Below are 16,786 nucleotides of genomic sequence, written 5' to 3'. Positions count from 1 at the left end.
CCTTTTGCTAGGTTCGTATCGCTAAACTGTTGAATAAATAACTCCAATATTGAATAATGGAAAATTGGCCTTTATTAAAATACTTCACAATAACACTCAAACTGTGCAACGAATAGCTTAATAACCAAACTGATAGCTTAAAGGAAACTGACTTTCAAAATAATACTGCTATTGCTCGCTAGATATCGTCTTAGTCGTAACTGCTTGACAACTCAAATCAAACTGAATTCCAGCGCCTCTACATCTGCGGCCTTTTATACTCTCTGGTTTCCTCGTTCGCATCTTCTAGAATCTACTAGCATTGTCCATGAGCTCTCAAACTTCTCAGCTATAACTAAAATTGCACGATTTTATAGCTTCTCTCATACCCCATGCATGTATGTATGAGCGACACTTCCACAATTATAATTGCCTACATTTAGGAGCATCTCAAATAAGATGTCTGCATATGGTTGTGTCTTGCTTCTCAGCTGCGTGTACCTACATATGTGTGGACATAATGATTGAATTATTGATGTGAATGTTTGTAGTTTACAGTCTCTCGCGCACACATAGGCGTATAAGTAAATTCATCTGTGTGTGACATCTCTCGGCTGCCTTATATATGTGTATACATGATTTGATTATTGACGTAAATATCGCTTAGCATGGCCTTAGCATCGCCTTAGTGATGGTATAGCTTAGCGATGCTAATATCCGTGACAATATTAAAATCATGTCCTGCGCGGACCGGGTGTCTTGAAATCGAATGAGCGAATAGTAAAAGTAGTAGTAAGTGAAAATGAATAAAATAAATAAAAATAAAATGGGCATAATAAAGAAAGTTGATTTTAAATAATTGCACTTTAATTGAAAATTCACATTAGAAACCAATTACAAATTGACGTTAATTTCTCGATATCGAGAACAAAGTCCACTCGACAGTTCCGCAAATCGTCTTCTAACCTTCTAATTTAGAGAAATACATTAGAGTTCGATTCGTTTTCTAATCATTCTCTAACATAAATGTTTGTTGGGTAACAGGTACGCATTTGATGTATTTTGATGCTTTTTAAAAACAATAGAGAGATTAATCTCCTAATAAGGATCCAATTAATTTTTATACTATGAAATTAATTTCTAACCTCCCTAATTTTGTTAGAAAATTTTATATCCCAATCCGAATAGCGGCTCTCACAAATAAAATACATGAAAATTAATTTCAAATTCGGATTCGGATTGGGATAAAAAATTATCTAACAAAATTAGGGAGGCTCAAAATTCATTTCAGACCTATGGTCCCATGAACAATATTACTCAGTATAACCCATAGATTCAGAAACTGGATATGCCTTTTCAACAATAAATTTGACCCACCCTAATATACATACATAAATAATTACCTGGCATTATACCTGGTTGCTGCTGGAGTATGGTTGCCGCTGCGCTAGCCGCTCCCCCGTGGAACATTGGGTTACGTAACGTTATCATTTTGGCTTGACCGTTTACTGCATTTGGGTCTCTGCTCTTGTCACCAACATTACTGCCAAGGGGACCTTTGGCATTTGCAGCAACAGCTGCGGATGCGGCAATACGTGCGTTATTTTCCTGTTTTGACTTATTGCGACGCTTCTTACTTTTCGATGGTTTGCCATTCGGCGCCGCTGTTGCAGCACTACCACCGGAACCTATTTTAGCTTGATCTTTTTTGTTGCTGATACTTGATGGATTGGCCTCAACCATAATAATACCACTTTGTTCCAATGCAGCTGCTGCTGCAGCAACTCCAGCATACGGTGCCGCACCATAATAGCCACCAACAGGTGCTACAGGTGGAGCTATTATTGTTGCGCCAGCCTTGTGATGGAATAATTGCTGTTGCTGGGTTTGTTGCAATTGCTGTTGTAATGGTTTCGATAATTGGCGTATCGATTCCGATTTTTGACGCAACTGTTCACTCTTGATTGGATCAACTTTAGTGAGCGTAATGCCTGGCGGTAATGAGAGATTCTCTACTTGTACACCACGATTTAGCTGATCCATAATGCTTAAAGCTGGTACCATACCTTGAAAGCCGCTATTATTATTTCCATTGTTGCTCACACTCGCATAACTCGGTTGTAAGGATTGTTGCTGTCCGTTCACTTGCACACTTACATTACCACCTATATGTAGTGCTTGTAGTTGTTGTGGCAAGTTGTTGTATTGTTGTTGTTGATGTTGTAGCTGTTGTAATGTTGGTTGGTGTTGTTGCGGTGCAGGTGGGATCACAACTTCGTCTGGATTGAAATAGCCCATATTGTTTGGTATGCCAGGACCGCAATCTTCGTAATTCTGATGTTGTTTTTGGAATTTCTTATTACGTTGCGCTTGCCGCTGTGCTCGCTTGGAGAGCGGTTTACCCTCTGCACCACTCGTACTGCTTCCGCCACCACCACAGGAATTTTGCTGTGTAGAATATTCGGCGGAGTGTCGATTTGAATTTTGATTTCCACCTCCACCTTAGTTGCGAAAGAAACGGTAAGGAGTTCATAATTAAATAAGGCGAGAGAGAGAGAGAGTGTAGGTTAATGAACTTTCAGCCCGATTCTCAACAAAAATTTCTTTCGAGTTTTTCACATCTCCCATTTCTCTTATTTTGAATAAAAACTTCTTGGCAATTATTTCACTTCATCCTTTTCTCCTATTCTGAACAATGTTCGAAAAAAGGAAATATGGTTATGGGAGAAAAGTAAGTATTATGAACAGGGCTGCTCAACCCCTATACACTTGTAGCACTTTTGTTTTTGTTTTGCCCTGAATCATAGGCACAGATACAAATTCACACTTTGAATATAAAAAAAAAATTTCCAAGCACTCCCGTATGCCCTCGCATATAAGTAAAATTCATATGGAAGTTTTTGATTTTCATATGTAAGGGCAAAGCAAAAACAATTTCATATGATGTACGGGCAATTGGATATGATATAAAAATTTACAAGAACAAATTTACTATGAAAACAATATAAAAAATGTGACAACACTGCAAAAAATGGTATAACAAACATTTTTCATATATTTGGTGTGTGCGAATTTTGGAATTAATAGCGAGTAATAAAATTTAATAAAGAATGGGAGCATGAGTTCCTTTTTTGCGAAAATTTTGAGTGCGAAGCACAATGTATGTTGTGGTTTGTACCTATGAAAAAAATTTCGAAATACCAGTTGAAACGACATTTCTTCACGTGACACCAAAACTTTTTTGAAATGGTCAAAGGGGATGAAGAATGGCTAGAAAAGGTAAAAGCCTTGATTATGATGCGAGAAGAATACTTGATGTGATTGAAGACGAAGGTCCTCCAAATCATGTCAGAATTTTATACACCAAAGATAATTATGATATGTGCGAATAGAAAGCGTCGCACACGACAAGCTTACGTATAGCAATAAGTTGGAAGCCCTTTTCCCTTTAATAAAAGATATATACCAGGAGATGCTTTCATGTTTTGGAGTAAATGGAAGGGCAATGGCAAGCGAAATAAGCAGGGTAAAACTATCCCGATCAACATCAACACGTCGAATTGAAAATTTACACCAATATTTAAATAATAAATTGAGAGAGAAACTGGATGCTTGCAGATATTTTTCAATTGCAGTTGATCAGTCTTGTGATATTGTAGATACTAGCCAGCTCTTGATAGGTGCGTAGTTTTAAAGCATAATATAATGCTATCACGGGTGAAAAAAAATTACTTTTCAGTAAAAGTTTGGCAAAAATGTATATTTTAAACCACAAAAAAAATCACCATCGAAAAATCTGATATACTTCAGAAATTTTCACCCAGCTAGTATATTTTTACTAACATCTCACTTATCAATGCTTGGGAATGCGCATTATTGATGATGATTTTGAAATTAGCGAGGAGATATTTGGTATCATGCCAATTTTGGAAAATACGAGAGGAATAGATATATTCAACGCTATTTATAAAAAGTTCAATGAGAATCTTGCTTTGACAAAACTATCTGCTATATGTACAGACGGAGCACCAGTCATGGTTGGTAAGAATAATGGTCTTGTTGGTCAGCTAATCAAAAGGGGAATAGAAGTACGTGTATATCACTATCATAATCCACCAAGAAAACTTATGCGCTCAATGGAAGCATGCCACTAAAACTATGGATGTAGTAGTACAAATTTTAAAAAATATAAGAGGTCATAACGCACTTACACATAGAAAATTTAAGAAATTTCTAGACGAATGCGAATGTCAATACGGTGATTAATGTTTACACAAGTAAGGTGGCTCAGCAGAGGAAAATGCTTAAAACGATTTTTTGAAATAAGAAATGAAATACTAGATTTCGATATATTAAATTTAATAATAATAGAAGCTATATCTTCAGAAAATTTTAAGTTAGATTTAGCATTTTTAGCAGATACTACCAACCACTTAAACATTTTAAACTTATCGTTACAAGGAAAAAATAAATCTATATTTAAGATGGCCAGATGGCCGGTTTTATAAGTGGCTTTATATATAAAATTGACATATTTTTGGCCGACCTACAAAAAGAAAAATTGTTCCACTTCCCTTGTTTAAGGACAATTTTGAATGAGTATGAAAATATAGACTTTGATTTTAGTTACATGAAAAGCAGCTTAGAAAGCTTGAAAATAAGTTTTCAGAGCCGATTCAAAGATTTCGACGGAATTAAACAAATTTTACCAATTTTCTACAGTTCCATGACTTGTGATATATTATCGCAAAGTCCACAGTTTCAGATGGAATTGTGCAATTTACAAACAGATTCATTCCTTGAGGAAACAAAATTACAAGGCATTGATTTTTGGAAAAGTACGAGCAAAGACAAGTATCCGATTTTAAGAAATGAAATATTAAAATACTTGTCTATGTTTAGTAGTACATATATATGTGAGAAAGCATTTTCCAGCATTAAATTAAACAAAACGAATCTAAGAAACTCCTTGACCCAAGACCATTTAGAAGCCGTTATACAATTATTCACATATAGTACAACAATAGACATTGAAGATGTTATCAAAACATTCAAATAAAGTTGTGACAGGCAACATAATTATATTGTGACGAATATTAGTCACACTAAGTGATACTCACATCCCTAGTCTGATGCTAAGTAAATGAAGTCACAACAACAATAAAGCAAACAGTCACTTGTATCTACATAAACGAATCAATCATTATGTCTACACATATGTACGTACACGGAGCGGAGCAGCAACGCACAACCACATGCATATATCTGAGATACTCCCGAAAGTATGCAATGAGAGAAGCTATAAAATCGTGCATCTGTAGTTGCAGCTGAGAAATTTGATAGCTGATGGCCAACTAGTAGATTCTGGAAATGGAAGCGCCTAGAAGATGCGAACGAGGAAATCAGAGAGTATAAAAGGTAGCAACAATAGAGGCGCGATAATCAGTTGGATTTAAGACGCTATCTAGCGAGCAATAGCAGTATTATTTTAAAAATCAGTTTCATTTAAGCAAGCTGTGGGTTGCGAAGTATGAGTGTTATTGTGAAGTACTTGAATAAAGGCCATTTTGCATTATTAAATATTGGAGTTATTTATTGAACAGTTTAGCGATACGAACGTTAGTAGAAGGTCGCGAATAAGAGGATTTGCAGTAAATTCGTTACAATATTAAGTATACACATTATGAACTTGTTACTGTGTTTATTCCATTTAACTTAATACCTATTCTATGTTTGTTGCATTATTATATGTAGATCTATACATAATATTTACAAAAAAATAATTCTATTAAAAAAAAAATATTTTAGTTTTTCTCAGTGCACTTATAATTTTTGTAGTTGTGTTAGTATTTGCACTTCAATACAAATATTTTTGAGCAGCCCTGATTATGAATGGCAATGAAAGGGATATTTCGCTGTAATTTTTAAGGAATTTTTTTCACTTGTTAATTTAAGGGAACACAGCAAAATAGTTAAAGTAAATTGTTTCTTTAATGAAAAAACACTTGTTTTTACAAATTTATGCCAGATTAAATTAATATTCTACCATAATACTTTTTATTTTAAGTGAAAAAGTATATAAATAAATAAGTAGCAGATAGTAAATATGATGCAAATCTATCCACCCAGAAATTGCACAAGAATTTGTTCCGGATCAGTTTCTGGACTATTTTCGTAATCATATCACCGATACAATTTCATGGCTATTTCGGAATTATGAATTATCTGCGTATTTTTTCGAGATTGTTTCGTCATTATGTCGTGAAGGTTTTGGGGATGTTTGCGAAATTTTTTCGGAACTATTTATAAATTACTTTAGAACTAGAACCATTTCAGGATTATTTTAGGAACCTTTTCGGGGCAATTTCAATATTGTCTATGACTATTTCGGGACCGTTTAGAGATTGTGTTTAAGATCTTGGCGGGGCTGTTTCGTATCAGTTTCCTGGCTGTTTCCGTAATAATATCGTCGAGACTTTAACGGGACTATATCCATATAGTTTCTATATTGTTTCGCGAATCAAGTAGGGATCCTTTCGAAATAAATTATTTCAGGGGAGTATTGAACCCTACCTTCCTTCTGTTTATCATTGAATGCTTATCTTCGCGACTGCAAATATTTCCCATTTGACTATTTAAATATTGTTTTCTGGACTTTCTCAGTACTGTTTTGAAGATCATATCGGGGTTTATCGCAATAATTTTATGTTGTGCTTTCTTGGCTGGTCTTATTAAGACCTACACCTCTTGGGAACAGTAACTTTTTAAACACTTTTAGCCGATATAACTTTAAGTATATTGACCTTTAACAGGCCAACATGTGTTTGAAGACATGCGCCGGTCGATATTGTTCAAACTTTCACATAAATTGCGTATACCTCACGCGGTGGTTTGCACATAGGTTTGGTTGCGATCGACGCACGGGGTCTCGAGATATAGGCCAAAACGTGGACCCGGGTACCCCTAGAATGTGTTTATAGAATATGGATATCAAATGAAAGCTGTTGCATCAACCTTGCAAAACTGATAAATATGCATGCAAAGCCGAAATAAAGACATGAATTAATAATACCCACATACCTATTCACATACGTCCTATTCAATTTTCCCGAAATTTGGTATATATATTTGCCTATATTAGTATTTACGATCTTTTTTTCCGGGAAGTAGACCAGGGACGGACTGGGACTGGGATTAGGACTAGGACTAAGACTCGAAGTGGGACTGGAACAAAATACATACCACCCTCTGGGACTGGCAATAAGGGATGAAGAAGAATGAGACGAACTTGAGAGTAGAGAAATGAGAGACGGAGACTGAAAAAGAGATAGAACGAGACGAAGATTGAGATAAATGAAGCGGAAAAGACGGAGGAAGGAGTGAATAAAAGGAAAAGGAAAAAGTGAAGAGGGGGGAGGGCATACTTAGACGGAAAAAGCTTATTGAAATGTATGCAGATAGACCAAATTTAGGGTAGAACAACGTCTGCCGGGTCTGCAAGTAGAGGTATTACAATTGCAGATTCTGCCTCCTCCCGCTCCCCTCTCTGAAGCAGTATCTTTAAATTGCTATAACTCTTCGCGTATTTGTCCCAGACAAATAATATTTGGTATCTGTGACAAATAGATAGAATTCTGTGGAATTTTGAAAAGCTCTACGTTACTTCGTCCTATACCAATACCATTTGCTCGTATGAAACCGAGACCAAAGAAATTTTGTTGAAGCGCAGGACAATTTACAGTCAAAACACACAAAACTATTTTTTCTTACACGCAAAAGAGAATATAAAGTATACTTTATACAATTAAGAAAGGGGTAAAGGACCCTCGCTTTGTTAAATGCAAGACTTTAAATGGCTTTCAAACTAACCTGAACCACGACCACCACGATCAAAGCGTCCTCCACCACGTTTTGGACGTGTATCACTACCTCCAACATCGACAGCGCAGCTTCCGCTGCTAAGGCCACCTCCACCACCTCCTACTCTATTGCCTCGTCCCCCTCTAGAACGAGGTTTTTCCTGTGATTGCCCATTCTGCGATTGATTTTGTATTTGCTTTTGCGTTCCGTTATCAGTAATTTTACGCTGTCGTACGGATTGTCGGCCCGCTTTTGAAGGTAACTCTTTTTGTGAACTTTCCGCAATTACGCTGACAGCACTTCTCCCACCACCACCAGCATTCATATGCTTAGTGTTGGCTTGTACTTGCCCATTATCTTTAACCTTTGCCTTTGCTTTATTACTTGTTGCATCACGTTCACGCTCTAGCTCTCTATCTCTATCCCCTCTACGCTGTGCTTGCGTTGAGGAACGTTGTTGTTTCGTTTGCGCTCCTTGCTGTTGCTGGAGTGAAGGTGTTTGTTGTTGTTTTGGTTGGGGCGCCCGTTGTTGCATTTTACCCACATCGTCACTTTGCTGTTCTTGTTGACCTTTCTTACTGTGTGACTTTGTGTTTTGAGGACTTGAGTTAATAGTTTCTTTCACTTTTAGTTCACCAAGTTTTCTTTTAACTTTTGATGCACTCGAATTTTGCATCATCGGCGGTGGAGTATTTGTGGTCTGCAACGCTTTTGACGCTGGAGCGCAAGACGTCGGTGGTGCCAATTTCGATTTAAAAGCAATGGCTTGTGTTGTTACTGCCTTTTGTTGGATTACAACATTATCCTCCTGCTGCCTTACTCCATCTTCAGAGCCTGTCTCATCGTTGCCTTCGTCCTCAGCGTAGGCTGAAGACGCTGAATCCCAGTCAGAGTCTGAATCTTGTGTGTGCAAAGTCGCAAAAGGATTATTATCAAATTGGCCATTATTGATTAGCCGTTCGCGTCTGACTCTCTCTTTTCTAAGCTTAATGCGCTTTTTTTGTTCCGGTGCTTCCTCCTCAACCAGAGTTGTTGTTTTTGTGGGTATGGTTGCAGATTCAGCAGACGGTGCTGGAACTTTTTCTACCTTTCCCGAGTCAGTAACTTGTTTATTGTTGCCATTGTCTTTTGGTGGAAGCTTTTTTTCCTTCTGCTGCTGCTGCTTATGCACATCTTTTTGGGTTTTCTGCGAAGCTGACAACTTTTTGACTTGACTTTGGACATTTGGCTGTGGCATCGTTTTGCCTCTTTTACCCATTTCTCGACTTGTCAAAGCTCCCGGTTTTTGGCTGCTCACCGAATTTTCACGTGTATTCATTTGGCTATTAACCGGCGTAGCTGACAACGATGTACCTGCAGAACATGATGTGGTTGTAGAAGCTGAACGTCGTTGTGCCGCCGATGACGTCGTCAGTGTTGTCTGGACTTTACCTTTAACACCGCCTTTCTTTGTAGCTCCTTCCACAGCTTCTACCGTGGATACAGATGTGACTGATGCGCAAGGAGTAAATGCATTTTTAACAACTTTTGTTTTCAATTTTGTACTGCTAGCTAATGAATCGACTGTACGCTTTGCTATAACTTCCTCGGCTTTCAACTTTATCTTCTTAGTTACTGGTTTTTGTTGAATCTTCAACTTATTTAAGCGCATACGCTCACGCTCTTGACGTAATTGCTCTTCCTCAGCGGCTTTTGCTGCTGCCTCCTCAGCTGCTAATTTGGCAGCACGGCGCCGTTCTTTTTTGAGTTGTGCTTTAGACAGCGGTGGCGGCGGTATTGTTAATGATAAATGTTCTGTTGGCATATCGCCGCTAGCTACAACAGGCGGCGGTGGTGGTGGCGGTGCCTGCATTGGCAGTGGCAATGGTATTTGTTGTAATGGCAATTGTGTCATTGGTGGCGGTGCTGTTGTGGGCACCAACTGTCCATTGACGAATGTGTAAAGCAACTTATCCGTAGCGTTAGGCGCATTGGCATTCAGGGTGACACCACGTGGCTCGCTGGAGACATTCGACGACGTCGAAGGTAACTGCTGTAAAGGAAGTTGCGTCATCGGCGGATTAGTGGTCGGTACTAGTTGTCCATTTATAAATGTATAAAGTAATTTATCTTTATCTGGTGAGCTACCTTTTGCCGTTACCGTAACGCGTGGCTCCGGCACATTTGGCAAGTTAACACGGCGAATTGTCACAATACGTTTAGATGGGTCAGTATTCGAGTTGCATGCAGCATTTGCTGCCATTGCAGCGACCACATCTGGTGCGAGCGTTTGCTGCGGGGGTGGCGCATAGCACATTGGTGTTGACATGGGTGCGCGTATCATGCCGTAACCTGCACCTGCGCCCGCATTCAATGCGGTGACATTTTGGGATGAAGCTGACTGGAAGTCGATTTGATATGGGGGAAATGATGACAAGCTGCCGCCGTCCACGCCGCCTGATACATTGGCATTCGTATATGCTGAGGGTAGCAGACCCATGCCAGTGGCAACATTCAAATTGCTAATACCCTTTGGATTTACACCACCACTACCACCAATTGCATTTTTATTGGTATTCTCTTCTAGCGCTTTTAATTTTTCTATTTGCTGTTCCTTAGTGGGCAAATAGGTAAATTTAAATTCGTTATTTGTTTGCTTTACAGTGGCTATTAATTCCAATATCACAGTTTCCACTTTTCCTTTAGCGCGCTGTAATTTTTTTATGTTCGTTTCAAGTTCACCAATTTGCTTTTTATCGCGTTTTTTACTAGTTTTTAATAATTTTAGTTTTTGTTTATCGATGAATTCTTTAAAGTAGATATCTTGAAATTGGCCTCGCAAATCTTGTAACTCCAATATCCGTTTTTCTTCTTCTTTACGTTGTTTTTGTTTGGCCTTTTTAGCAGCCTTTTTGGGATTGGTAGTTTGTGGTTGTGGTTTTTTACCATTTGCACCACCACCATTACCACTTGAACTGCCCTCAATGTAGCTTAGAGTTTCATTTATCCATTTGCGCACTTTCGATTGATCGCGTGAATAATTGTCTAGGAACTCTTTGGAATAACTGTTAAGATATACACTGAGTACACTTAAATCACGTGAATCACTGCCTCCCCCACACTTTTCACTGCCAGATGCATTTTTGGCATTGGCGTTTCTACTGCTATTTGCCTCGCGATTAGCCGCTTCCCAAGCAGCTGCATTGGTACCCAAATTTGCAGGTTTCTTTGCCGGTGGTGTACCCGTTGCCGCCATCCCTGCTGACGTTGATCCCTTTTTGCCTATATTCGGTTGGGTTGTTGTTGTTGCTGTAATTGTAGTTGGAGTCGACGATTGCGTTGATTGTTGACCTCCAATTGTTGCCGCAGCTGATGTGTTCATATGTAAATGGCTAATACGTTTACATAATGTGCTTAAACACACCAAACTATCGTCATCATCATCCAACTTTTTTCCAATCGAACTGCTATGTGGTGATTTTGAATTTGTGGTGGCGGTAGCTACTGCCGCTGCTTTAGCTACCGCCTTCAACGAAGGTGGCTGTTTAGTGCTAGGTATCGCCGCCGCCGCTGCCGCTGCCGTTGATGATGTTTGTTGCAGTTGCTGCTGCTGTTGTTGTTGTTGTTGTTGATCACTTACAGCTGCGGCAGCTGCAGCTGCTTTCATATTTTTCCGCGCATTAACCAACTGAGATAGCTTTTTGCGCAATCTATCGCGCGTCTCATTCATGCGTGCATGATTGCACTCCTACGAAAAGAATACAAGTATAAAAAAATATATTTAAGTTCACAATCGTCAACATTAGATGTAATTTTTTATTATTGTTTCGCTGTGAAAATAAAACTTATTTTTCAAGCCAAGGCGAATTCAGTACCAGGTGTTGTTATCCCATGATTGCTTCTTCTTGATAATTTTCCATAAAAAGCCTTGTGCAACAAAATGTCAGTTAATCGAAATCTATGAAAATTTTCTTTTGACTTGACATTCATCTGCACGGCGAATTGATTGAATTCGCTTTGCCACCATCTGGTATAGATTCGACTTGTTTCAAGCTATGTATCAAGACGAATTCAGTACCCCAACAGCTGATAGATTTTTCTTGATTATTTTCTATACAGCGCCTAATACTTTAATGTGCCAGTTAATCGAAATCAATTAAAATTTTCTTTTGACTTGACATTCTTCTGCACGGCGAATTGGGTGAATTCGCTTTGCCACCACCTGGTATGGAATCGCCTTGCTATGTATTTTCGTTTTTTTATGAAAACTCATATTATTTTCTGAGCGAAATTAAAAACTAAAAAACAGAGCGAAATTAACAAGGTGATGATTCGCCGTGCAGAAGAATCTCAAGTCAAAAGGAAATGTTCATTGATTTCGATTAACTGACATTTGTTGTACAAGACGTTGTAGGGAAAATAATTAAGAAGAATCAATCAGCTGATGGGATAACAACACCTGGTACTGAATTCGCCTTGTTTCTGAGCGACAGATGCTTTTGAAGATTTTCAAGTTTTGGTCCCGTATCGTGTTATACGATCATATATCAAAAAACAATTGCACTCGAACAATAAATTTGAATCTGTCAAACTATTTGTACAAACGCCAATAAATAATGAATCTAATGAGTACTCTTTTTTCAGCAAGCAAATATTTTACATATTACCTAAATCCTATTTCAAAGCTATTACGATTTCGAAAATTCATTTCGATCACTGGTCGTATAACATGATCCGGGCCTTGATTTTTATTGACACACGTGAGTAAAATAAAAAATGTATCAAGTTACAATTGAAGTTCATATAAAACCGTTTAAAAAGTACAACTGAGGTGCGCAGCAAATTTAAATTGATGTTCAGGGCCCGTATCGTGTTATACCATAAACAAATGAGCCAAGATCCCGCATTACGGAATTGCTGTATTTGTAATCGAATTTGAAAAACAAAGTTTGATGACGTAGCGCTTTTGAAATTTTTCGATTTATTACATTTTCTCATATTTCGCTACCAGTGTTCGGAGTATTTAAAACTGTTAACTGAGTAAACGACTACGCCGGAGTAAAAATTAAATTTTCGGTGTATATTTTTTCTTCCTTTTTGGAAGCGGGCTAACAACTAACATCAAATTGATTTCGATTGTGTTTTTGTCATGAAATGTTTGTCAACAAAAAAGTAATCTGCCTTATCAGATGCACATCGAGTCGGCCAAAAACATGCACTGTGAAGGATTTGTCTATTTTGGAAGCTGCATTAAAAGCAAAAACAATGTAGAAATCAAACGGAGAATAACCTTTGCCAACAAGTGCTTCTTTAGGCAATTGAAAAGTAAAGTCCTCTCTCGACGAACAGAATTCTCGCTATACAAGTCACTCATCATACCTCTCCTGATGTATGGCGCGGAGTCGGAGAGAAGATGAGATGGCTCTTGGAGTACTCGAGAGAAAAATTCTCCCTAAGGTTTATAGTCCTATCCGTGATGTCGACGGCCAGGAAAGAAGGAGGCATAATGAGCTTTTCGCAGATATGACGATAGTGCAGCGAATAAAAACAGAAAGCTTCGCGGGTTAGGGGGTTAGGATATACCCGCGGAAGGTATGCCTGTCGTAAGAGGCGACTAAAATACCATATGCAAGGGGTTGTGTAGCGCAACCTTTTCAGGTTGCCAGCACAATATATAGCTTCTCCAAACCCAATTGTCTACCTCACCTATCCGTGGCGAATCCTGTTTCATTAACAGCAGAGGCTCTGGCGACCCCGAACTCCTCATGGATCTAGGCGGTGGGAGGGCCGGCTGACCTAGAAGGTCGCATGTGGTCATAACAAATCGTTCCCGCGATGGTCGGGCTTGGTACCGGAACGTACCGGATCTGCATCCGGCAAAGGACCATCAACTCGATAACACTCCCCAAGGCCTTCGGCCTAGCTACACCAAAAGATATTAGGTAGTAATACTATTTGTTTTCAACTCGACCCAAATAAACCTTTGAGATAAAAAATATAGTAGGAGGTAAGATCGGAGCAAAATACTTCGATTGGAATAAAGTCTGAACACTGCGTCAGCAACGAAACATGTTGTCAAAAGCGTGACGTCACGCCGAGAAAATTTATTTCACAGCTAACTATGATTTTTTTGCTCTCTCATTTTTTAAGGCGGCATCTGTTTATTGGTTCATGATGTTATACCATCACATATCGAAAACCATTTCACTTAAACCATAAATACGAATCTGTCAAACTAGTAAGTAAAAATGATGAAACTTTATGAATATAATAAGTACTTGTATTCGCTATTTCATGTATTACCACAATCCCAAACACTATTTCAGTGCTATTTCGATTTAAAAAAATGTATACAAAAATCACGGAGCGTATAACACGATACGGGCCCAGAATTTAAAATTCAATTTAAGAAAATTACAATTGAAGTTCCGAAAATTATAATTGAAGCTCCAAAAAGTAGAATTGTAGCTCAGATTTTACATTTGTAGCTCCGAAAATAACAACTGTAGTTCAGAAATTTTCATTTGAAGTTCAGAAAATTTCAATGGAAGTTCAGAAAATTTAAATGAAGTTTCTCATACGACTTGCTTGCAGGAAAATTCTACGAGAAATATAAGTTTAAAGGTGGTAGTCCCCTTAATATATATACATCAAATTTATCAATTGCGTTATAGCTGAGTTCCAATGAAGCCTGATTTTTTTCGCTTCCCAAGGCAGTCGGTTCTATGTACTGGAGCGACTCGGGATTTTTCCTGACCAAAGACTGTCATTTCAGTGTAACCACATTTAATTTGTTGCGTCCCTCCCACAAATTGTCATCCTCCCAGCAGCTCCTTGCAGCAGGACTGCTCCATATTCTCTTGCTCTGGGAAGGTATCGAATCCAATTCGGGTCCGTCTCCTGACCCCGGTCCTGAGAAATGGTTTTGCTGCATCTGCCGGAAAAGAATCTTTTTAGGACGGTCATACTCTGTTCAGTGTGTCTCGTGTAAGGGATGGTTGCATCGGACAGGTTGTTCTGGGCTTGATCCCAAAACCCGACGTCCACGTAACTTTTATAAATCTTTTGTGGCTCCTTGCTGTTCACGCAAGGGCGTCCCGTAGTCTACGTTTAAGCGCGCCCCTCTCACTACCTTCCAGCAGCCCCGCTGCTCAGCAAGCCACAACAAGTACCCGCTGCTGCTCGCGCCCCACGGCGCCAGCATCTCAAACAGCTGCTACCACTCACAACAACTACATCTTCGTAGTAGAGTCGGTAGCAATGCTGAGCATCAGCCCCTGCCCCCGTCTTCCCCCCCCCCCCCCCTCTTTTCCGGCAGCAATCGTGTAGGTCAGGGAAACAGACTCTTAGTCCCTACCTCTGTTTGAACCATTTGCCGGCACAGAATATATATGTTTGCGACATCCGCCCAATGCAGCTCCTGCCTTGGGTGGTGCCACTTTCCTAGATGTTCTGGTCTTCGCGACGGCAACCCCCCGACGGGTTTCATCGCGCCATGTTGCCAGGTCGTAAACCCAAATCATCCGGGTACCCCAATGCTTGTCCAAGGACGCCCAGTCCCAGGGCCACAACAGCAATTGCGTCCTGGCCTTCCTCAACCCAACTGTAGTCACCCGTCAATTACCCACAGAGTGGCGACGTCTCCCCCTATGCACTTCAGAATTCTGCAGTTAAACTGAAATGGACTAACTGGGAAGATTACGGAGATAGTCGATTTCATGAAGCGGCACAACATCCGCATTGCTGCGATTCAAGAGACTAAACTCACAGCAAGATCTGCATTGCAGACCTGCTCTGGGTATAATGTCCACAGAAAAGATCGCGAGAGCGGAAATGGAGGCGGCCTCGCGTTTATCATACACCACTCTGTGCAATATTATATATTTGATCCTGGCATCGACCGCAGGGACAATGTCTTAGAACGTCAAGGCCTATCTGTCCGGTCAGGCGATGCTAACCTAGAAATCAACATCTACATCCCTCCTGCCACCTGTTGCCCCAGTGGATACCGCCCTAATATCAGAGCCTTACTCACTGGCAACAATCGCATTATCTTAGGCGATTTCAATGCCCATCACGATCTATGACATTCAAATTTGCGGGCGGACAGTAGGGGTGAGATGTTGGCGCATCAAATAGAAGAAACGACGTTCTGCACAATAAACGGAGACGTCCCCACACGTATGGTAGGAAGCTGTCACAGCTCGCCAGATATCTCAATCGTGAGCGCAGAACTAGTAAACTGCGTCAACTGGCAGCCGATGGTAACATTGGCATCCGACCACCTGCCTATACTTATTTCGCTCGAGCGTACCGCCGACTTCATCGTCACCGAAAAACGCACTTTCATAAACTTCAAAAAAGGATAGTGGGAAGAATATAAATCTTATACAGACAACCTCTTTGCTGCCCTCCCTATCCCGACTGATGCCCGCCAAGGGGAGCGTGCCTTCCGCAAGGCCATTGAATCCGCCTCGGCACGTTTCATTCCCGCCGGGAGAATTCCCGAAATCCGGCCCAACTTCCCGGCGGAGGCCGCAAACTTAGCGAGAGAACGTGACCTTATAAGACAGCTTGATCCAGGCGACCCCCAAATAAGGGATATAAACCAACGCATCAGATTGCTTGTGGATGAACACAAGCGGGCGAAATGGGAGGAGCAGCCAAGAGGTTGTAACCTCTCTACCGGTGTGGGTAAACTTTGGTCCACCGTAAAGTCCCTATCGAATCCGACTAAGCACAAAAACAAAGTTTCCATCGCCTTTGGCGACAAAGTGCTGTCGGATGCGAAAAAATGCGCGAGCGCTTTCTGCCGACAATATATAATGCAATCTACGGTCGACAAAGATAGACGGAGGGTCAACAGACACGCACATAAACACAAATTCAGCGAGTCACCAATCACCATCACCGCTAAAGAGGTTGAGGACGCCATTGGTCGCGCTAAACCATCCAAAGCAGTGTGCCC

General features: G+C 40.0%; 1 protein-coding gene across 4 annotated transcripts in view; it reads right to left on the bottom strand.

Moving 5' to 3' along the window:
- The window catches only part of LOC137237863 (platelet binding protein GspB), a 66,623-nt gene that overhangs the window by 14,165 nt on the left and 35,672 nt on the right, over positions 1–16,786 (bottom strand). For 2 of the 4 annotated variants that reach the window (XM_067762169.1, XM_067762170.1), the window contains exons 13-14: positions 7,849–11,566; positions 1,383–2,480 (exon numbers count right to left, since the gene is read on the bottom strand). In XM_067762169.1, the coding sequence (XP_067618270.1) occupies positions 1,383–2,480; positions 7,849–11,566 (4,816 nt within the window). The remainder of the gene's footprint in view (positions 1–1,382; positions 2,481–7,848; positions 11,567–16,786) is intronic. The other 2 variants (XM_067762172.1, XM_067762171.1) reach the window with 2 other exon arrangements.

The sequence above is a fragment of the Eurosta solidaginis genome, chromosome 1 (genome assembly GCF_040869045.1).
Source record: "Eurosta solidaginis isolate ZX-2024a chromosome 1, ASM4086904v1, whole genome shotgun sequence".
Classification (NCBI taxonomy): domain Eukaryota; kingdom Metazoa; phylum Arthropoda; class Insecta; order Diptera; family Tephritidae; genus Eurosta; species Eurosta solidaginis.
This window is presented reverse-complemented; position numbering and strand designations above follow the sequence as displayed.